The sequence below is a fragment of the Dendrobates tinctorius genome, unplaced genomic scaffold (genome assembly GCF_039654945.1).
Source record: "Dendrobates tinctorius isolate UK_male_01 unplaced genomic scaffold, ASM3965494v1 ptg000011l, whole genome shotgun sequence".
In the NCBI taxonomy this organism is placed as follows: Eukaryota; Metazoa; Chordata; class Amphibia; order Anura; family Dendrobatidae; genus Dendrobates; species Dendrobates tinctorius.
The window spans coordinates 50,593,383-50,617,881 of NW_027361679.1; the positions used below are offsets into that span (position 1 = coordinate 50,593,383).

The 24,499-nt window shown below is 42.7% G+C and overlaps 1 protein-coding gene across 1 annotated transcript in view; it reads left to right on the plus strand.

Moving 5' to 3' along the window:
- FRAS1 (Fraser extracellular matrix complex subunit 1) overlaps positions 1 to 24,499 on the plus strand; it is a 692,624-nt gene that overhangs the window by 336,837 nt on the left and 331,288 nt on the right. Inside the window, exons 10-11 of the mRNA XM_073542109.1 lie at positions 943 to 1,032; positions 4,367 to 4,405. Coding sequence (XP_073398210.1) covers positions 943 to 1,032; positions 4,367 to 4,405 — 129 coding nt within the window. The remainder of the gene's footprint in view (positions 1 to 942; positions 1,033 to 4,366; positions 4,406 to 24,499) is intronic.

Below are 24,499 nucleotides of genomic sequence, written 5' to 3' on the forward strand. Positions count from 1 at the left end.
CTTGACTGATGGCAACCCATTCTTGCCTAATCAGTGCTTTTGTAGTCCATCCACGTCTTGTAAGATTGACCACAGGTTCTCAATAGGACGTAATCGGAGAGTTTCCTGGTCATGCACCCTACACTTCAATATATTAGTGTCAAGTAAATATGAAGGTATATCTGAAGTAGTGGTCTCCAGTACCATTCCACATAGGTCCCATGACAAAACCACGTCCTGCCCTGATGTTTCTCCAAGGAGGATCTCACATAACCTTATGCACTTCTGGCAGGAAATACCAATTGGATTTAGATAAACTAACAAAAAATAAAGTCTCCGCTAATTTTTGGAGAGAATATTATTTCCATACCTTTGTGTAAAAGAGACTGTAATTGGTTCTGTACTTTTATCGTAGGACCTCTAGACAGTCTCACATATGTATCAGCATCATTCAGCTGTTGCATGGCTTCACCCTCATAATATTCCTTGTTTTTTCACTGAAGAGTATCACTAGGTCAGGTTTAGGCAATAAGAAATAAAAATGGTTTTAAATGTTGAACTGTGAGTGGCATTCTACTTCTCTTTTGGATGACCGACTTTCTGTTACATACCAGGTTTATGACATCCAAAAATAAACATTATTTTCTACAAATCTAGAAGTGCATTATTGTATCTAGGAGTTCGAGAAGTGTTTTTTTCTCAGTGGGATGTGTGCTCATTATCACACTAGCAGCTTGTATTAACCTTTGGTGTAGATATCCGGCTTAAGTGCAGAGAAGGAGCTTTCCAGTAATGTGCTGAGTTGGCTTTTCTTTATGGAGAGCCTCCAAACGCTACTACTTAAGATAAATAAAATCAGATCTTTAAATTCCACAATTTAGTCTGTTTACTAAAAAAAAAAAAAGAAAAGCGACATGACCTCAGCAACATTCACACTGCAGCAATCTGCCTTTTTTTTATCAGGGAGAAGAATTAGTACATTTTGAGGGGAAGTGTTGTGCGGAATGTGTGCTCAGCACCAGCTACTGTCTCCATAAAGAAGATGGCAAAGAGGTAAGATGGAAATGACATTTTCACTTAAATTTACAAACAATAATGTCATTTTTTTTGCATGAATCCATCTCAAACTTTGTCAAGTTTATAATAAATAGTGACCCTTCTCTAAATAGACAGGCGGAGATTACTCTAACAACCCAGACGATACGGTGCAGGGGCGCGGATTCTCTGCTCATGTAACTCCCTGCTTCTCCCTAACCTGCGAATACCAAGCTGGTGCAAAACTACAGGAACTCTAGGCAGGTGGCAGTTACTGGTCAGTAGCTGGACAGTCCCTGGATTTGGGGCCACTGCTCTACTCTACTCCTTGCATTTATTTTCACATTTTGTTGACATCACATTGCTTTCTTCCTGTCACTGGACTTAATACGCTGCTTATCACTATCTTTGTAGGCAATTTGTAACCTGATTAGATTGCCAGAGCTCTTCAAAACATGGACAGGACTTAATAAACTAAATTTCAAACATACATATGAAAAGAAAAAAATAAGACAAAATATAAAAAGAGAAAAAGAACAGGCACCGAGTCATAATAATTAGTGATAGGCGAACATGCTCGGATGATGTGTTATCTGAGCATGCTCGGGTGTTATCTGAGTATCTTGGGCGTGCTGGAATAATATGTCCCGAGTCCCTGCGGCTGCATGTTTTGCCGCTATTAGACAGTCGCAACACATGCGGAGATTCCCTAACAAACAGACAATCCGCGCATGTGTTGAGGCGAACAGCTGCGAATCATGCAGCCCAGCCGTGAGGACTCAGACATAATATTCGAACAGGCCCATGATGCTCTGATAACACCCAAGCATGCTCGGATAACACGTCATCTGAGCACGTTCGCTCGTCACTAATAATAATAAAACTTTATATCTTTAATCTATCCCAAAAAAATTAAGAACAAAAAAAAATCTTGCAACTAGGAAACCCAACTTACCCATCCAAATTATAAAAATCTGGGCAGATAAACTGAATTTTATCACAACACCTACATTAACATAAGGCCTACTTATTATTGCACTATATAGTTTAAAGGGGTTGACTATCTAATGGACATTTAACAGCAATTGATCTAGCAGTAATTTGGGCTGTTATTCCTTGACTCTCCTCATTAATTCACCTCCTTCTAAATGTGGTCAATAAAAAGGTTTAGCTAATGCTTATTGTAATTAACATGTGGAAAAACACATGTAATGTAAAAGCTCATCTTGTAATACGTTTACTATATATTGGTAATTTGCATTTGTTGCTGTTTCCATCCCATTATATACAATAGACATTAAGTGGCCAAACACTATAACCCGTTCATGACTTTTAACATACTTGTACAGTTGTGTCCCTGACTTTGATGTGGACTCGCATGTCGAGACTGCATCTTTCCCAGCAATGATGGCTGATTTAGTCAGCCTTCATGTGCCTTTTTAACAGCCTCGGGTGTAGCGGAGCTCCTCCCAAGGCTGTTAACTTGTTAAATCCCGCTTTCAATCTCTTGACAGTGGCGTTTAACATGCATCATCAGGGGGCAGAGCATTTAATGCTTCCATAGGCGCTAATGACGTGACCGCTGGGCACCGATGGGTTGTTATGATAAGCACAGGGGTCATCAGCAGACCCCCCCCTGGCTGTCTTTACTATCCTCCTATGAAAGCTAGCCCATGGTTGGTGTTCATAGGAGAGCTTGATTTTCAATATACATAACAGTGCCTTAGCACTGCTATGTATAGCACAAGCATTGGACAATCGCAGCTTCAGATCCCCTAAGGGGACTATTAAAGTAAAAAGTGACAAGTTTCTAAAACAGAGTATGGCGGCAGCGTCGGGGGACAGAGCGCGGTGACGGTAAGCACCGGACACCCGCAGTGGCAGCACAAATAAGGTATATCCGCATTGTAAGACGCACTCCTATTTTCCCCCCAAATTTGAGGGAAAAAAAGTGTGTCTTACAAAGCGAAAAATACTGTACTTTATGTAATTAGTGAGACTAAATATAGTGCACCATTCCAGTGTAACAATTGGTTTTCACTTGACCTGTAATACCCAATTTTTCTTTGTCAGATGGTCGTACTAGCCTTGAATGGATATGAATAAAAAGAATGTAACGTTCATCCACAAACATCCTCTTCATTGAGGACTATAATAGGGCAAGTGACAAAGGTAGAGAATAGTGATGAGCGAACGTGCTCGGATAAGGAATTGCCTGTTTGTTGAGCAATCCCTGCATGTGTTGCAGCTGTTGAGACATGTGGAGACCCGAACATGTTTTTCCTGCACTCCGAAGACTCTCGGTTAGCCCATGATCATGCTCGCATAACACTTTATCCGTGCTCGTTCGCTCATCACTAGATAACAGTCTAGTAGGCAGTCCATCCATGAAGCAGCTCATCATCAGTGCCATCTTATTACCCACCTTCTCTCTCTGTGTGACTTAAATAGTATGATCAGGTTGGGTTGCTAAGTGAGGGACATGAGGGACAAAATGACACAGTTTGACCTCCTCAGGAAGTGACTAATGAAAATGGTGTAGGAATTTAAAGGGAATCTGTCACCAAGTTTTTACTATTTAATCAGACAGCAGCATAATGTACGAGCTGAAACCCTGATTCCAGCAATGTGTCACTTACTAGGCTGTGTGCTGTAGTTATAACACAAACAATGTTTTATCAGCAGGAGGTTATCACTACAGGACTAGATCTCACATGACCTAATCTACATAAGCCTGCCTCCACTGTTTGGCAGCTTGCTGACCATTATCAGTGTGCACAGGAAGCTGACAGTCAGGGGTGTGGGCGGGGTTGTATACAAAACAGGAATTCTATAAAAACTATACCAAACAGCCTTGGAATCAGGCTCTATGTCTCTACAGTATTCTATTTTCAGATTCCATGATAGAAACCTGCAGATACCATTTAATTGTCATGTGTTGTACAGCCAATCACATGCATGAATGCTAACCCAGTACATTGATTAATAAATTCTAGCCCATTTATGTAGCCTAAACTGTATAGAAGAGGGCAGCGAGAAGTCTAACAACATGCCAGACTGGTTGGGTTCAGCTTGATTTTTTTTTTTTCATGAAATAGAAATTAGATACTGCATTTCATCTGATTGGCATTTTGGCAGATTGTGAGTTTGGGTACATCGTCTGAGAAATGATTTCTGTCTAAACATTAGTGGAGCAGGCCTTTAAATCCTGCCAGCAAGCACTCAGTGCTGGGTTTTGTAACCCTGGAGAATGAGCACTAGATAACGCAGGAATGTGCTTTATTGGAATGCTTGTGATACACCTGATAACTTTGCCTACTGAACACATAGAGGTATTTCTGTTTGTTTGCAGGATTCTCATTCAGATTTAAGTGGAGTCAAACATTTAATGGTGAGTGCAGATACTTCTTACACTTTTGCCTTTCACTCTAGCATTTCTCAAAGAAGATAATACAAAAGCAAGTGAAGCTAGAGTTTCCTCTCTGGTTACTTAAAAGGGTTGTCCACTACTAGGAACTAAATGTTCGGCCCTGATAAAATATGGTAATAAAGTCCATATTCACCGATGGTGCCGGCGCCATTCCCGCGGTGTCGGCACTCAAGGTCCCGGGGCTCTGGTTTTGTGTTGTGACATGTGACCCCGGCACCCATTCAGCGCTGGCGCCACTGTCCCCACCTACATACGGATTCAACATGAAGAGTAAAGGGCATGTCACACTAAGAGATGTCGCTAGCAATATCGCTATAACTTGTGACGTTATAGCGATATTGCTAGCGATATCGCTATGTCTGATACTTACCTACGACCCGCTCCCCCGCTGTTTATCGCTGATCGCGCGAGAACAGGCTGGACTGTTCAGGATCGCTGGTACATCGCTAAGTGGTCGCTAGTGAGCTGCCACACTAGGCGATCCTGCGTCCTCCCGCCCGGCTCCACGCGTCGCTCGTCGTCACAGCAGGAAGCGCCGCAGGAAGCTGACGACGAGCGACGCGTGGAGCCGGGCGGGAGGACGCAGGATCGCCTGGTGTGGCAGCTCACTAGCGACCACTTAGCGATGTACCAGCGATCCTGACCGCGTCATATCGCTGGTCGGGATCACTGGTACATCGCTAAGTGTGACAGTACCTTTAGTCCGGGCTGCAGCTGATCTCTGAATTTATCTTAAGCACTTCCATTAAACTTTTTTATGCCCTAAATCTATGTAAATGTTTATTTAGTGTTGTGTAAGTGCAGTAATATACTTATCAGTTGCTGTCTTCCCTGGTTTTCAATGCTGTTCTGATCCTCTTCTTACTCACGCGACTGCAGTTCTGACTGTCTGAATTACACTGGGATGTATGCTTTATAGAACTACATTGCAAATAATTATACGGCTCACACATAAATCTGTGTGATTTGATGAGTCGAGATTACAGCCACGTGAGTATGAAAAGAATCAAAACGCCGCAGAAAACCGGGGAAGACTGTGATAGTTGAGCATATTAACCCCTTAACGACTGCCGATACGCCTTTTAACGGCTGCAGTTAAGGATACTTATTCCTCAGCACCGCTTTTTTACAGTGCCAAGTAATAAGGGAATAGCGTTCCCCAGCATTGGAAAATCTTCCCCGGTAGCAGAGACCCTGGAGAACATGATCAGGGCAAGTTTTCACAGTCCCCTGACACGTGGTCGCTGTTATTCACCAAATAACTTTGATCACAAAAAAAGTGTGATTTTAAATTCATTTTTCTCTCCTCTGATATGGTCTAACATATCAGAGAAGAAAGAGAGAAATGGGGTCCCCCGAAACCCCCCCCCCCGGATACCTCCTCCTCCACAGGAGCTCCTACTCTGTCCCCTGACCCTCCACATCATCTTCTTGAAAAAAAAGAGGCCCGCTGAGATCTGCGTGGTGGTACCTGGCAGCAACAGGGAATTTTTCCTATTGGTTCCTTTTGATCACTGTGATAGGCCCTATCACAGTGTTCATAAGAAAAAAATAGTAAACCAAATCCCCTTTTTCATCCCCTTAGTTAGATAAAAATTTTAAAAAAATGTTTTTTCCATCTTTGCAGGTAGGGGTTGGGGTTGTGTTAGGGTTGTGGTTAAGGTTGGAGTTAGGGTTGTATTAGGATTTTGTTGGGGTTAGGGTTGGGGTATGAGTTAGAAATGTTTTTTTCTTCGAAATTAAGGAAAAAAATCATAGCAAATGTTCACTTTTCGAGTTTGTATCGGGTGCTCGGGTATGCACGGAGTATTGCGGATCTCAGCATTTTTTTTTTGGGTGTCTAACAGCCGCAAAACATGTGGGGCAGGTACTCAAGCATATCGCTCGAGCACCAGCGACATTCGGTGCATACCTGAGCACCCGACGCAAACTGGAGTAGCGAGCACTTGCGCTCAACACTAATGATGAAATAGTCAATATGACAAGCTATTGTTACCAAATTCTGTGTCGTACCTGTGGGTTTAAAATGTTCACTATACCCATGGATAAAATCCTTGAGGGGTGTGGTTTCCAAAATGGGGTCACTTGTGGGTTTTTTTCAGTGTTTAGGCACATCAAGAGATCGCCAAACGCGACATGGCTTCTGCTCTTGATTCCAGACAATTTTTCATTCTGAAAGTCAAGCGGTGCTCCTTACCTTCTGAGCCCTGCCGTTTGCCCAAACAGTAGATTTTCCACTCAAATGGGGTCCATTTTCTCTTGTTACTCTTGTGAAAATAAAAACTTTGGGTCTAAAATAAATTTTTTGTAAAAAAGGTTAAATGTTCATTTTTTCCTTCCACATTGCTTCAGTTCTCGTGAAGGGTCAATAAACTTCTTGAATGTGGTTTTGAACAGTTTGGTGGGTGCCGTTTTTACGATGGTGTCACATTTGGGTACTTTCTGTCATATAGGCACTTGAAAGTCACTTCAAGTGTGATGTAGTCCCCAAAAAATGTTTTTCTAAATTTTTTTGGTAAAAATGAGAAATCCCTGGTCAACTTTTACCCCTTCTTACTTTCTAACAAATTTTTTTTTTCCAAATGTGCTAACGTAAAGTGGACATGTAGGAAAGTTATTTATGAACTATTTTGTATGACATAACTCCCCTGATTTAATGGCACAAAAATTAAAAGTTTGAAAATTGAAATATTTTCAACATTTTTGCCAAATTTTAATTTTTTTCACAAATAAACGCAAGTTATATCAAATAAATTTTACCACCATCATGACGTACAATATGTCACGAAAAAACAATCTCAGAATTAGCGTGATTCGTTGAAGTGTTCCAGAGTTATTATCCACAAAGTGACAATGCGCAGAATTGTAAAATTTGGCTTGGTCATTAAGTTTAAAATTGGCTCGGTCACTAAGAACACATTTGAACTGCATATACATTTACACAGGTTAAGGGCATAAAAAGTTTCATGGGAGTGCTTCGCTAGCTAAAGTCAATACCTTTTTTTAAGGTTTAAAGATCTTTAGACACAGAGAGCACATTTGCCAATGTAGTTTTGCCATGTCTGTTTGAGACAATCCAGATTCACACATTTGTGTATGAATTGGGTGTATTTCGTAAGCATTAGATGTAAAGTGATTTTTCTGGTTCCAAAAAAAAAAAAAATAGTCCGAGCTTCATTAGTGTTTTGGATCAGATTTTCATGAACTTTGATCTATGACTATAATGAAAAACAGACTTGTCTCCGTGATTTCTTTGGGGTACACATGGTCCACAGAAAAACCCGGACAAGTCAAAACCCCCATAGATTATAATGAGTACGTGTTCTTTCTTTGAAAGAGACAAATAGAATACGTACATGAAAATCAGACGTTTGAATGAGGCCTTGTAATAAAGGACACATTTGCAATGCATGAAGTATGACAGATATGACTAAAAACTTTGAAAATAATTCTTAGAATAAGTTACATGTAGGATGCACTTGTTTGGCTCATAACTGAAGTGTATCATGATAAACTGAGTGTAGTACCTGTATGCTGCCAGTGTAGAAACTCCGTAATTTATAACAGGGCTAATCTGACCCACAGTTATTTGAGGATGGTAATCTCATATAAAATGACATCTTTATGTTTAGTACATATAGTACTTACTAAACATGTTTGCACATTATTATTTCCCAGACTTTTACTCCATAACGTTGACTCAACCAGATTTTAGAAATGACCTCTACCTTTTCTATAAACCATATTTCAGTGTGATAACACACTATACCAGGGGTCCCCAACCACCGGTTCGCGGCCCAGCACCGGGCCGTTGCAGTGCTCTTGCCGGTCCGCGGACACAAGGGGAGTCGGAGGCTGTGTAGCAGCTGATACTCACCCTGCATAGCGGCCCCTGTCGGCGCGGCGGCTTCATCCAGCGCTGAGCGGTCAAGTGTACCGCTCATTTAAGGTCATGAATATGGACGCCATTCTTCTCCCTTAGGCGTGGCGTCCATATTCATGGACCTTAATGAGCGGTAGCACGTGACCGCTCCGCACAGGAAGAAGCTGAACCGCCGCGAGATGCAGGGAGGGAAGTTCAGCGACGTGAGTGTAAGTATGATGGATGGGGGAGGATGGGGGGGAGCCATACTTACACGGGTGGGAGCGGAGCCATATATACAAGGGAGGGAGAGTGGGAGCAGAGCCATATATACAAGGGAGGGAGAGTGGAAGCAGAGCCATATATACAAGGGAGGGAGAGTGGGAGCGGAGCCATATATACAAGGGAGGGAGGGTGGGAGCGGAGCCATTTATACAAGGGAGGGAGAGTGGAAGCAGAGCCATATATACAAGGGAGGGAGAGTGGAAGCAGAGCCATATATACAAGGGAGGGAGAGTGGAAGCAGAGCCATATATACAAGGAGGGAGAGTGGAAGCAGAGCCATATATACAAGGGAGGGAGGGTGGAAACAGCCATATATACAAGGGAGGGAGGGTGGGAGCAGAGCCATATATACAAGGAAGGGATAGTGGAAGCAGAGCCATATATACAAGGGAGGGAGAGTGGAAGCAGAGCCATATATACAAGGGAGGGAGAGTGGAAGCAGAGCCATATATACAAGGAGGGAGAGTGGAAGCAGAGCCATATATACAAGGGAGGGAGGGTGGAAACAGAGCCATATATACAAGGGAGGGAGGGTGGGAGCAGAGCCATATATACAAGGGAGGGAGGGTGGGAGCAGAGCCATATATACAAGGGAGGGAGAGTGGGAGCGGAGCCATATATACAAGGAAGGGATAGTGGGAGCGGAGCCATGTATACAAGGGAGGGAGAGTGGAAGCGGAGCCATATATACAAGGGAGGGAGGGTGGAAGCAGAGCCATATATCTGTGTGAAACTGGATTTTCTGCAATGACAGCTGCAAAAACGAGATTACAAAGTAGACTGGACATAAGGAACACACTTCGGGTGTCGCTGTCTCCCATCACCCCTAGATGTGACCGTCTTGTTGGAGGAAAACAAGCCCAGTGCTCCCACTGATACAGGGAAACAAGCCCAGTGCTCCCACTCATTCAAAACCTATGGTTAGCTGAGTTACATTCACATTATAAATGTTATATTATGATAATTATGCACTGACTACTAAACTACATCCCTGTCCATAGCCCCGCCCCCTTATGACCAAAGCCACGCCCCTGACACACCTCCATCCTCGCCCTGCCGGGCCATGGAACAGTGGTCTTGCTTGAAGCCGATCCCTAGTGCAAAAAAGGTTGGGGACCCCTGCACTGTACAACCATGCCATTATGCAGTATTTCAGAATATGTATGAGGTTGGAAAAGAGAGCATTTCTTAATGCGCTGGATAAGATTTATATCTTAGGAACCCATAGGCACAGATTATTGTTGCTTTAAAGGAATTTTACACATGGCGATGATTGAACAAACGTTCAAACCCGTGCAGTATTCAAAGGACAAAACGGTCACTTGTCGTTGGTTATATTTTGGTATACAGGTATAAAAATGATCGTTGGTCATCAGCAAAATATTGAAATTTGAGAGTTCTTAGTGGTTGATACCTTTTTTTGGCTACTTAAAAAATGGTAACAAATAGAATGATTTCAAAACTAATTGAGTCTCTTCATCAGGCACAAAATCTAGAGTCACATATTTATACACAACACAACGTAGAATCGTGCAGTAATCAATCAATAATCAATCAATAATAATCAAATTTATTATCGCCAAGTACATATTACATATATACAAGGAATTCTTTGTGGCAAAGAGGCAACATAATATATAACAACAGATACAACAAGTAACATCTAACAAGACAGATACAGTATATAGTCTACACATGACGATTTAATTGTTGAACAGAGAGTGGATAGAAGCTGTTCATATGGCGGTTGGTGCTGCATTTGGGGACTCTGAAGCGACGTCCTGAAGGGAGTAGTTGGAATGAGGAGTGTCCCGGGTGAGAGGGATCGGATGAAATTTTCAATGCGTGGGATCGAATACTCTTATCATAAAGATCCTGGATTTTAGGCAGGGGGGAACCTATAATTCTCTCTGCTGTTCTGAAAGTCCTTTGTAAGCGGAGTTTGTCATGCGCAGTGGCTCCCCCATACCAGACTATCAGAGAGGAACAAATCACAGATCTGATGACAGCATTAAAGAATAAGATCAGCAGATTCTTAGACAAACCATATCTTTTCAGCTGACGCAGGAAGAACATCCTCTGTTGTGCTTTTCTTATAACAGCATCCACGTTTTTCCCCCATTTAAGATCATGAGAGATGATAACACCAAGGAATTTGGTCTCTGTGACCCTAAGAACCACTTCGTCATGGATGTAGATTGGAAGTATCTCATGTTGATCTTTCCTAAAATCCACAACCATCTCAGCAGTTTTTTTAATGTTGAGTACAAGATTATTGGCTTTACACCAGTCACATATTCTTTCCACCTCACTCCGATACAAGTCTTCAGCATTTCCCCTGATGAGACCAATCAGTGTCATATCATCGGCAAATTTCAAGATTTTTACTGAGTCTGCTGAAGAGATGCAATCATTCGAAATGATTAAATAAGACAAGTGACGTGAAGCAGAACTATTAATATGGGAAGGGGACCTGATTGAGGTCTGGTCCAAGGTTGTGATCCCCCCCCAAATGGTCTGAGGAGCACATTACTTAGTTGACGTAGAAAAACATAAATCTATGCAACACATTAATTCCTGTTCTGAGTGTTTCAAAGGTTGTCATTAGTGATGAGCGAGTATACTCGTTGCTCGGGTTTTCCCAGAGCATGCTCGGGTGTCCTCCGATTATTTTGGCGTGCTCGGAGATTTAGTTTTTGTCGTCTCATGTGCATGATTTGCAACTTGCAGACAGGCTGAATACATGTGGGAATTTCCTAACAAACAGGCATTCCACATATGTGTTCAGGCTGTCCAGCAGTCACAAATCATGCAGCTGAGACGACGAAAACTAAACGAGTATACTCGCTCATCACTAGTTGTCATACCTTTGTGCTACCAGACTCTTCCTTATCTCTGGGATGTGAAGTTACCTTTCAATACCAGCAATTTCATGTCCAGGATGCTGTAATCAGGGGTACAAAAATGTTTGGCCACAGGTAAATCTATCCTTTTTTTCTTTTATTGTGTGGCATCCTTGTTGTAAGCTTTTGTCCTTGTTTTCTACATACAGTCCCCAAGATGGATATTTGATACATATAATTAAGTGCACCACATTAGTAGTGGTGCAGTTGAAAGAACATGGGATCTTGTAGTCCTGATGTCAGTTGTGGATCTTTATTTTGTCCATGGTCACTATCAATGGACAGGTTTTACATTTTTTCTCCTTGCAGGGAAAGGTTCCTGTAGCTGTTGGAGAGAACAGGGAGGTTCTGTCAATGATGCTTCCTAGATTTGTGAACAGCTTAAAACACAGAAGTATAGGGTATGGAAATATAGATTTTAATTGGGCATCTTGTGAAAAAGCTTGTGGATTCCATACAGTTCCCCTTAGCACCACCAGATTTGGATTGTAGGTGACTACTATCAACCATAAAAAGAGGAGTGTGCGCATAGAATACTCATAAGAAAGAAAAAAGGTGGGAAGAGGGTGGGGGGTGGATTTAAGCACAGGTCATAAAATCCATGAAAGTAAAATACCATTGTACTTAAAATGCTGTTTCAAGCTATTATAGATCTAAAGGGCGCTATTCACACTACACACAATGCTCAAAAGATAAAATCTCAAGCACCAAAATACACAAACTAGACCTCCGAAAAAATATGCTTGTAAGGCTAGTTTCACACTTGCTTTTTTTTCCAGCGCGTTTTTCCCGCAAAAAAACGCATTGAAAAAACGCATACATAAGCATACAACTGCTGCGTTTTTTTCAAGCATTTTTATGAGCATGCATGAAAAAAACGCAGCGTTTTTATGCGTTTGTATGCGTTTTTAGCGCGTTTTTACCGCGTTTGCGTTTTTTTCCAACATTTTTAGGTGGCCCCTCACACTACCCAAACCATGACTTTACTAACCCTGACCCTAACCCTAACCCTGACCCTAACCCTAACCCTAACCCTGACCCTAACCCTTAACCAAATCATACTTAACCCTAACCCAAACCCTAAACCCTAACTAACCCTAACCCTAACCCTGACCCTAACCCTTAACAAAACCATACTTAACCCTGACCCTAACCCTGACCCTAACCCTAACCCTGACCCTAACCCTAACCCTAACCCTGACCCTAACCCTTAACCAAACCATACTTAACCCTAATCCTGACCCTAACCCTGACCCTAATCCTTAACAAAGCCATACTTAACCCTAACCCTGACCCTAACCCTAACCCTAACCCTGACCCTAACCCTTAACAAAACCATACTTAACCCTGACCCTAACCCTGACCCTAACCCTAACCCTAACCCTGACCCTAACCCTTAACCAAACCATACTTAACCCTAATCCTGACCCTAACCCTGACCCTAATCCTTAACAAAACCATACTTAACCCTAACCCTAACCCTGACCCTAACCCTTAACAAAACCATACTTAACCCTAATCCTGACCCTAACCCTGACCCTAACCCTTAACCAAACCATACTAAACCCTGACCCAAAACCCAACCCTAACCCTGACCCTAACCCTAACCCTAAACCCCCTTAACTAACCCTAACTCTAACTCAAACCCCTAAATTCCATGGTTAAAAAAAAAAACGCATATGCAAAAAAACGCTTACATGAGCATGCCAGTGCGCACATATGCGCATCCATAGGCTATAATGGCCATTTTTAGCGCAAAACGTGCGCATATGTGCGCATGCGCTTTTTTGCAGGGCCAAAAAATGCAACATGATGCGTCTGGAAAATCCAATCGCACACCCCAAAAAAACGCAGCGCATGAAAATCGCATACATGCGCTTACAAGCGCGCAGGTATGCGCACCCATGTTAAATATAGGGGAAAAAACGCATGCGCAGGTTAGCGTTTTTTTCCAGCGCTAAAAAACGCAAATGTGAAACCAGCCTAAGAACGGTTTTGTTAGTGCAAAAGACGCTGTTCGCCGTCAAATAGTCCGTTGACCACACTTCAGAAAATAAAACACCAAAAAACATAAGCTCAATAATTAGAGAGCAGTAACTGTGAAAGTGGTGCGGTTTTGTTAGTATACAAGGCACTGTTCACAATCAGATTGTCCAGTAGCCACATTAGAAAAAAAGGCACCAAAGCATAAGTTCAATGATAAGAGAACAGTATCTGTAGGAGTGGTGCGGTAATCCTCCTTCCAATAGGCGACGTAAATGTAAAAGTGCCAATGTGGATTGCAGCGTTTAGGCTGAAAAATTAGTCAGTTGCAAGGGCCGTGCTCCCGGCGTCTGTTAGCTGCTTCAGCCGTCCAGGACCTTAGTGACGTAAATCAGCACGTGACACCGCCGGCTCGCCAGCTAATGGTTGCGGCAGGGACCTGAATACTTCACTAAGGTCCTGGACGGCTGAAGCAGCTAACAGACGCCGGGAGCACGGGAGGCCGCTCACGGCCACATCTAAGCTGGAGGTATACTTACAAGAGGCTGTCACCGGCCGGGACAGCCCTTGCAATTGACTAAAAATTTTTGCGGATTTGATGAGTTTTTGCTTTGCATTTTACTGGCTTCCTATGAAGTTTCCCCACTTTGTCATCTGTGTGACAGCATAGGAAACACCGGAGCGGTAGTTCTTATTGGCGGTAACGCTACCACCAGTAAGACAGTCAGTCAGAGCGCTGCGGGGTCATGCTGTCAGATGTCAGCGTGATCCCGCAGCTGTGACTGTCACCCGCGGTAACACTACTGTCGGTCTCAGCACTGCGGGATCAACCTGGAAGATGTCAGCGTGACCCCACAGCTGTGACTGTGACCCGCGGAAACTCTACCGCAGACTGTCGGTCAGAGCTTTGCTGGATCATGCTGTCAGATGTCAGCGTGACCCTGCAGCTGTGACTGTGACCCGCAGGCGTGGGCCGATGACACTACTACTTCCATCAGGCTATGTTTGCTGTCACTGATTACAGTGACAGCAGGTGCTGCTGATAGGAGATGTAGTCTCATCTGCTGGCGTCTGTGCTCACAGTTAAAAAAATAAATAAAATAAATGTAAAATTACATACATATTCAAATAAAAATAAACTCTTTATACTCACCTAACACCAAATTCCCGATGTCTTCTTCTCCTAGAAATAATGTAAAATAATAAACCATCATATACTCACCGGTCCATCGTAGTCCACATAATCCCGAGTGTCCCACGACGATCTTACGTGTAGAACAGTCACATCGGGGTAGTGATGAGCGAGTATTCTTAACAAACAGCAATCCCCACATGTATTTAGGCTGGCTAGCAGCCACAAATCATGCAGCTATAGCAACAGAAACTAAATCTGCGTGCACAACCAAATACTCGGCAATCATACGAGCATGCTCACCCAACACCGTGCGGCTATCCAAAGAAATGCCACCTGTAAGGTAGCGCTCACTGAGTGCGTTGGGGAGCACTCACTTGGCTGCGATATTGATGCACACAGGAACACTTTCCACTTAAATAGTCCATATGGTTTATTATACAGCATAAACCATAAAAGGCAACAGTCTTACATCAGACAGGTCAATGTTCATCACAGGGCTTCGCTCTCTCAGTCCTGTAGCCACACAGGCTGTGCCATGTCCAGAAAACAGGCTCTATAGCCTCAACACACTTATTTCCCCCTGTCCGAGGTTACCTCTTAGGAACTCCTGCTCCAGACGCCGACTCTTGGTTAGTCCTTTCTCTCAGGGAAGTGGCCGCACTGGGATCACCGTTTCGGACAGTGCCATATTCACTAGGCCGCCTCACGGTTTCAGACCCACAGCCGGGCAGTGGCTTCCCCTAATGCAGGCCGTCACAGTCTCTGCTCAAACACGTGGCCTGTCCGGTTGCTGTTCAGGGATCCGACCCTACTCCCAGGGTCTCCCAACACACCGGCCTCACCAGGTCCAAAGTCTCGCCATGTGCTCCAGGGATCCGATCCTCCTCCCAGGATCTCCCAACACCGACTTAACAGGACCTTGCAGCCTGCCCCATTCAGGTACACACACTCTCCCCATGTGACCCACCCTGGTCACATTATATGGTCCGTAGCCACACCCACAGGTGAGGTATGGATCACATGGTTCATGACCTCATTGCAGGTCCTTTCAACACACCCAGCCATACACACATAGGCTTTACATTGGGCGTTCAGACACATTCCCCAGGGTGGGTTTGTAGGTGACTGGTCCCACCCATTTCACCAAGTCACCTGGAAGCTTCCCTAATACACAGCCAGCAACAAACCCTCAGCAGTATATCTCTGCTGATCAATACATATTCCAGCTTCCATCACAGGGCACCCACTCCTGTAATACATATCGGCCATTTATAATCCTGCCGCTCACCATTTTCTCATCATAACAAAGGGAGTGCCTGCATGCATGTCTGAGACAGCCCATACAGCACCCCCTAGCTGTCACAGGGGTCACTGCATCACACACCCCACTCCATTACTGACCCACTGCCAAAAGCGGTCATGCTGAAGGATGTTGCGGGCAGCAGATCGCTCTCCACGGCGTCTTCAGATTCTGTCACATCTGTCACATGTGCTCAGTGTGAACCTGCTTTCATCTGTGAAGAGCGCAAGGCGCCAGTGGCGTTCTGTGGCAAATGCCAAGCGTCCTGCACTGTTGGGCTGTGAGCACAGCCCCCATCTGTGGACGTTGGGCACTCAGACCATCCTTATGGAGTCGGTTTTTAACCGTTTGTGCAGACGCATGCACATTTGTGGCCTGCTGGAGGTTATTTTGCAGGGCTCTGGCAGTGCTTCTCCTGTTCCTCCTTGCACAAAGGCGAAGGTAGTGGTCCTGCTGCTGGGTTGTTGCCCTCCTACCACCCCTCCACGTCTCCTGGTGTACTGGCCTGTCTCCTGGTAGCACCTCCAGCCTCTGGACACTACGCTGACAGACACAGGAAACCTTCTTTCCACAGCTCGCATTGATGTGCCATCCTGGATGAGCTTCACTACCTGAGCCACATGTGTGGGTTGTAGAGTCCGTCTCATGCTACCACTAGTGTGAAAGCACCACCATCATTCAAAAGTGGCCAAAAAAACATTTGTTCTGAGATATGGTCTGTGGTCCCCACCTGCAAAACCACTCCTTTATTGAGTGTGTCTTGAGAATTGCCAATAATTTCCATCTGTTGTCTATTCCATTTGCACAACTGCATGTGTAATTGATTGTTGCTTCCTAAAGGTACTGTCACACTTAGCGATGTACCAGCGATCCCGACCAGCGATATGACGCGGTCAGGATCGCTGGTACATCGCTAAGTGGTCGCTAGTGAGCTGCTACACAGGCAGATCTCACCAGCGACATCGCTGGGGACGGGGGTCGCTACTTACGTGTCACACTAGGCGATCCTGCGTCCTCCCGCCCGCATCCACGCGTCGCTCGTCGTCACAGCAGGAAGCTGACGACGAGAAACAGTCCAGCCTGTTCTCGCGTGATCAGCGATAACCAGCGGGGGAGCTGGTCGTAGGTAAGTATCAGACACAGCGATATCGCTAGCAATATCGCTATAACGTCACAAGTTTTAGCGATATTGCTAGCGATATATCTTAGTGTGACAGGCCCTTAAGTGGACAGTTTGATTTCACAGAAGTTTGATTTACTTGGAGTTATATTCTGTTGTTTAAGTGTTCCCTTTATTTTTTTGAGCAGTGTATATAGAGATGAGTGTATGTATGTGTGTGTATCAAGCCACGCCCACTCCACATAACCACACTCATTCCACACACAAAACCCCATATAATAAATATCTAATATATACACATATTATATCTAATCTAATATATAAAATAAATATCTAACATGTCTATTTGCACTGGACTATGGGATGGAGGATGTATGATGGGTATATGGGCACTGTATTATAAGATGGAGGATATGTATGATGAGTATATGGGCACGGCACTATGGGATGAACGATGTGTGATGGGTATATGGGCACGGAACTGTGGGTTGGAGGATATGTATGATGGGAATATGGGCACAAGACTATGGGATGGAGGATAAGTATGATGGGTATATGTGCACTGGACAATGGGATGGAGGATTTGTGATGGGTATATGGGCACGGGACTATGGGATGGAGGATATGTATGATGGGTATATGGGCACGTGACTATGGGATGGAGGATATGTATGATGGGTATATAGGCACGGGCCTATGGGATGGAGAATATGTATGATGGGTATAGGGGTAGTGGACTATGGGATGGAGGATAATCATAATTTGTTATAGCTAACCACAGTTAGTTACTATGCCAGGGCAACGCCGGGCTCTTCAGCTAGTAAATAATAAAGTAGAGATTTTTTAGACTGAGTTAACCCCATTATGACCAGAGCTTTTTTTCGTTTTTGTTTTTCACTCCCCTTTTTCCCCAGAGCCATAACTTTTTTTATTTTTCCATCAATATGGCCATGTGAGGGCTTATTTTTTGCGGGACGAGTTGTACTTTTGAATGACACAATTGGTTTTACTATGAAGTGTACTCGAAAACTGGAAAAAAATTCCAAGTTCGGTGAAATTGCAAAAAAAGTGCAATCCCACACCACTTGTTTTTTATTTGGCTTTTTTGCTAGGTTCACTAAATGCTAAAACTGACCTGCCATTATGATTTTACAGGTCATTACGAGTTCATAGACACTAAACCTGTCTAGGTTCTCTTTTATGTGGTGAAAAAAAATTCCAAATTTTGCTAAACAAAAATGCGCCATTTTCCGAGACCCATAACATCTCCATTTTTCGTGATCTCGGTTTGGGTGAGGGCTTACTTTTTGCATGCTGAGCTGACATTTTAATGATACCACGCTTGTGCACATGCGTTCTTTTGATCGCCCGTTATTGCATTTTACCAAAAAAGTATTTCTGGCATTGGTTGTTTTTTTTCTCACTACGCCGTTTAGCGATCAGGTTAATCCTTTTTTTTGTGGATAGATCGGGCAATTGTGAACGCGGCGATACCAAATATGTGTAGGCTTGATTATTTTTTTTTTATTTTGAATGGGGCGAAAGGGGGGGGTTAAACTTTTAGGTTTTTTTTTATTTTTTTTTTAATTTTTAAGCACTTATTTTTTTTTACTTTTGGCATGCTTCAATAGCCTCCATAGGAGGCTAGAAGCTGCCATAGCGCGATCGCCTCTGCTACATAGAGATCATGCATAGATCACCTCTATGTAGCAGAATTACAGCATTAATATGAATGCCGACCACAGGGTGGCGCTCGTAGTTATCTGCCATCAGCAACCATAGAGATCTCAAGGAGACCTCAGGTTGTTATCGCTGACCCCCGATCATGTGACGGGTGTCGGCGATACGCGTATTTCCGGCCGCGTGCCAGAAGCTCTAGTTAAATGCCCGCTGTCAAACGCGTTTGACAGCGGGATTTAACCCCTTCATTACAGCCAATGCGTATATTTACTGACCTGAAATATAAGGGAATATCATCCCCATACAGGTGACAATACAGCAGCTGTCGGCTGTCCACTATAGCCGACAACTTGCTGTATCACAAATGATCGGTGTTGGCACCATCCATATCTGTTTAACCTCTTAGTTGCTGCTGTCAAAAGTGACTACATCAAATAAATGGCTAATAGATTGTGGGGGCTTGCACTTTAATCTAATTGACACATTGTGATCATGATTGTATGGTCCTGATGTTTGCCATAGCAGTTCATGGCCAAATAGTGGCCTTAGAGCCTGCCGGCTACAGCGGCCAGTTCAGAAGTTAGTGACATTTAGGTGGTAAACAAGCACTTTTCATTCCGGCTATACCATTTTGCATTAATTCATGAAAATCACCTGAAGGGTTAATAAACTACCTGACAGCAGTTTTCAATATGTCAGGGGGTGCTGTTTTTAAAATGGTATCATGTTTGGGGTTTTCCAATATATAGCACCCCCAAAGTCACTTCAAACCTTGATAGGTCCCTCAAAAAAATAAATTTTGTAAATTTCCTTGAAAAAATGAAAAATTACTGCTACATTTTTAAACCTCCTACAGAGGCTAACAAAATAAATTAGCTTTTTAAAAATGGTGCTGATGTAAAGCAGGCATGAGGGAAATGTTATTTATTAATGTTTGTCTGTGGTATGACTATCTGGATTAAAGGGATAATCATTCAAAGTTTGAAAATTGCAATTTTTTTTACATTTTTGTCAAGTTTCTGATATTTTTTTTTATAAATAAACACAAAATATACTGTATCAATCTAAATTTGCCACTATCATAAATTATAATGTGCCACGAAAAAACATTCTCAAAATCACTGGGATTTGTTGAAGCATTTCAGAGTTATGACCACATAAAGTGACATTGGTCAGAATTTTAAAAATTGGCCCGGTCATGAAGGGGTTAACTAGTTAATAGGTGCGGGCCGATCGCGATTCCGCTCGCGCCTATTGCGGGTGCATGTCAGCTGTATAAAACAGCTGATGTGTCACGGCTTTGAGGTCGGCTCACCGCCGGAGCCCACCTCAAAGCGGGGGATACTGCCAGATGACTGATGTACCATTCCGCCAGCCGGCAGTAAGGGGTTAAAGTCACCTAAGTTATGATCCCAACTGCAAGCTAAGTAAATTTCCTCTACTCCTTACTGTTATCGCTGTGAACAAGAACAGTGCATATTACTAACTACACCTATCTCAGGGTCACCTATTGACCTGTCCATGAGAACCAGGTAGTTTGCCACTAGGTTCTGCCACTTATGGGTTTGATAAGAAAATATCATTACAAGACATAACGGTTTATTTTGTACGTGTCAAAAAAAAGTTTTATGTTGCTCTGTAAATATATTCAAATCAGTTCTGATCTGAAAACCTGGTGTACTGCAGACAACATAAGTGTAAGGGAACCATATAGGCAACCCATTCCGTATGGTCAGCAGAAACACTGGAGCGTAATGCAACATTTAACCTTTTAAGCGATGGTAAACAAATCAGTTTGGATTAGATAGGTTAATTCTGTTATATTCTTTTTAAAACAATTATGTTGATAGGGATTTTCTCCTTTATTTAACAGACTCTTCTGCTTGCCTCTTGACAGTCACGGAGTGTTGTGGGCAGTCAGGGAAGGAGAGTTAATTAACATTTAGTTAAATAGCATAGAGCAAATGGGACCATGAGAAACACAGAAGTACACAGAGCCATTAGAGCTCTAATAGAGGTGTTTTTACTGTAATACTGGTTACAATTTTGTTTTCTAAACAACCGCATAAGAAAAATGCCACACTTTTTTTCTATTTTGTATATCAATGAGATTGTTAGTGGGAGTTAGAAGGGAAGATAATAATCTGTAAGGCTTTTTTACCCATTACAGAGTGAAGGGATTGAACTGTGCCCGTGATTGTCAAAAGACTTCATTCAATAAATATCAATTAATAAAATCGGGAAGTTTGTAATATTCTTGGAGATTTCTTGGCAATGTGATGTGTGACTAGATTGGCAACTGAGCTAGCCTTAATTAAAAACGTCTTTATTTATTTATTTTACTCATTTGTATAGCGCCATTAATTCCACAGAGCTTTACAGACATTATCATCACTGTCCCCGATGGGGCTCACAATCTAAATTCCCTATCAGTGTGTCTTTGGAATGTGGGAGGAAGCCACATAAACACGGGGAGAACATACAAACTCCTTGCAGATGTTGTCCTTGGTGGGATTTGAACCCAGGACTCCAGTGCTAACCACTGAGCCACCGTGCCACCCTGCTTTCCATCACATAATCTCCCCTTCCTCAATATAGCAACTCTCCAGATCTATGCACTTTACCTCTTTTCTTCTACTTCTTAGCAGTCTTCATAAAAGTTCATGTTCTCCTACTTCATCTTTGCTAACTATATACGGTACATTAAAAATTCTAGGCTAAACCCAGCTATTTTGACAGTACACAGTGACCATCTACGGTAGTGTTCATGGGAGCGTCCTAAATATTTCCTAAAGGATACTGATAAGTACAAGCGATTGGATTTCAACTGGGGATTATATTGTTCTAAGGGGAGATAATCCAACATTAGAGAGGAGTCTAACAGCATCTTTCTCCTATATTTATAGTGCGAATCTATGCAAACTTTGCCTACCCTAGTTTTCATGTGTATGGAAGAGGGTTTAGGAGAAATAGCTGTCATCCTTATCTAATACATATGATGAACTTTAGGCTTGTATAGGCTTGGAAATTAACCATTTGTAAGTCTTCTGGTTGCATAGTTACACACAAGTATTTATAGATATTTTGTCTCCCCTCGCTTCATTTTAAGCCCCAAATACCATGTAAACCATGTGTTTATAGCGGCTATTTTAAATAAAATATACAAATGCGCCACAAGATACATAACTGAAAGTATTCTTCAATATGATGGTTGCACACGGGTTTTGTCTAACCCTTTTCTTCGTAAAATTTTGCCAATAGAAAAATCACATTTCAATTAGTTATTAGTGAAATAAGAACGTTGTCAGAAACTTATAGTTCTACACAGAAATAAGATGCCTCAGAGGAGATCTCATTTATAAGTTAAATAACTCCAACGATTCCACCCTGTCAGTATATAAGAGGCCTTCCATTTCAAGTAATCTAGTTGTCGCCTTTGAACTGACTCTAACTTCCAAATATTCTTGTTAAAATGTGGAGACCAAAACTGGATCCCATATTCTAGATGTGGTCGTACATGTGATTTATAGACGGGTAATAATACATTGGTATTTTATCTTTTTATACACCTTAAAATCTTTTTGCCTTTGCAGCTGCTGCCTGACATTGGGTATTGCCGCTTAGCTTACTTGTAACCAGAATACCCAAGTCCTTCATCTGATTTGTAGTCCATACTATATTTTGATTCAGTGTATTTGCAGCAACAAGATTACTTGGTCCTAGGTGCATACTCTATATTTATCAACATTAAAGGGAACCTGTCAGCTGATACATGGTGCCCAAACCATGGGCGACATGTATCAACCACTGGCTGTTGGATGACAGCCATGTATGTTTATCTCTGAAATGCTGGGATCGAGCCGCATTATTAACTAGTTGTAAAGGCGGGTTCCCACTGGCTTCTCCCCACCCACTGACACTAACTGTCAAGCTTCTGCCTATATGCGCACATAGACAGAGGCTTGCAAGTTCCTGTCAGCAGATGAGGAAAAGTTGTTGGAGACCCGTCTGTACGACTAGTCAATTGCAGCTATTACACACGTGGTCAAAATTGTTGGTACCCCTCATTTAATGACAGAAAAACCCACAACGGTCGCAGAAATAACTTGAATCTGACAGAAGTAATAATAAATCAAAAATCTATGAAAATGAACAAATGAAAGTCAGACAATGCTTCTCAACCATGCTTCCACAGAATTTAAAAAAAAATAAAACTCATGAAATAGGCCTGGACAGAAATGGTGGTACCCTTAACTTAATATTTTGTTATTTTGTTGCACACTGGCCATTGAACAGACAAAATCTAAGATAAAAACAAAATGAGCAAATTACCTGCAGTAAGTAAATAAATAACAATAGTGCATGAAAATAACATGGGGTACTTAGTTAACATTGTTTTGATCAAAAAAGTAAAGCCCATCTAACCACTTTCAAGGTGACCCTACTAAGGGCGGTTCTATCCTTGAGTATTAAAACCTTGTGTGGTAGGGTATCAAATAACTTTGCAAAGTCCAGATATATCACATCAGTAGCATGACCAACCTTCAGATTTGCACGTCATCTCTTATAATGCCCTTAAAAATTTTGCATACTGCTGATGTCAGTCTTACCGGCCAGTAGTTGCTTGGATCCACCTTTATTATTATTATTATTATTATTTATTGTTATAGCGCCATTTATTCCATGGCGCTTTACATGTAAGGAGGGGTATACATAAAAGCAAGTACAATAATCTTAAACAATACAAGTCATAACTGGTACAGGAGGAGAGAGGACCCTGCCCGCGAGGGCTCACAATCTACAAGGGATGGGTGAGAATACAGTAGACGAGGGTAGAGCTGGTCGTGCAGCGGTTTGGTCGATCGGTGGTTACTGCAGTTTGTAGGCTTGTCGGAAGAGGTGGGTCTTCAGGCTCTTTTTGAAGGTTTCAATGGTAGGTGAGAGTCTGACATGTTCTTACCTTTAATATTGGTACCACACCATCCATCCTCCAATTTTGTGGCACAGACCCTGTTACTAGAGAGTCTAAAAAGATGAGATACATTAGTCTGTCAATTACTGAACTCGACTCTCTCAATGTCCGTGGATGAATGCCATCCAGCCCCGTGGGCTTTGTTAATATTTAATTTGCTCACTCAACCGTACTTATTGTGTTATGTTTTATTGGGCGGTAGACTTGTATTTCTGCCTTGCTGATTGATACTTGGCACAGGCTAGTTCATTGATGAACAAAAATAAAAGGTACAGTTAAGTATCTCATCCTTCTCTTTGTCCTCTCTAATTACATTGCTATATTCATGGACCCATGCCATCTGATGTTTTTTTTGGCATTATTCTATTTATAATACTTTTTCTAGTGCCTGATTTGCTTCTTAAATAACTGTGGAACCTATGTCTGAAAAGTCCCTAAAAAGGGTCTCGAAGCACATGTGCCTCTCAGTTTTTTGTCTTGTCTTAGGCTAGTTTCACACTAGCGTTTATTTCCTGCAGCGCACGGCGCTGCTAAGCCCCGACCCATCCGGTCATCGGCGCCTACTAGCGCACATGGACGCTTGCGATCTGCGCACCCTATCTTTAGCATTGGGTGCGAAGATCGTGCGCTGGCCGTGCGCTAGTAGGATTTTAGTGTGCGCTGCGCACTTTTGAAGGTGTGCCGTGCGCGCCAAAATGCACGCTAAAATCCTAGCGCACGGCCAGCGCACGATCTGCGCACCCTATGTTAAAGATAGGGTGCGCAAATTGCAAGCGTCCATGTGTGCTAGTAGGCGCCGATGACCGGATGCGGCG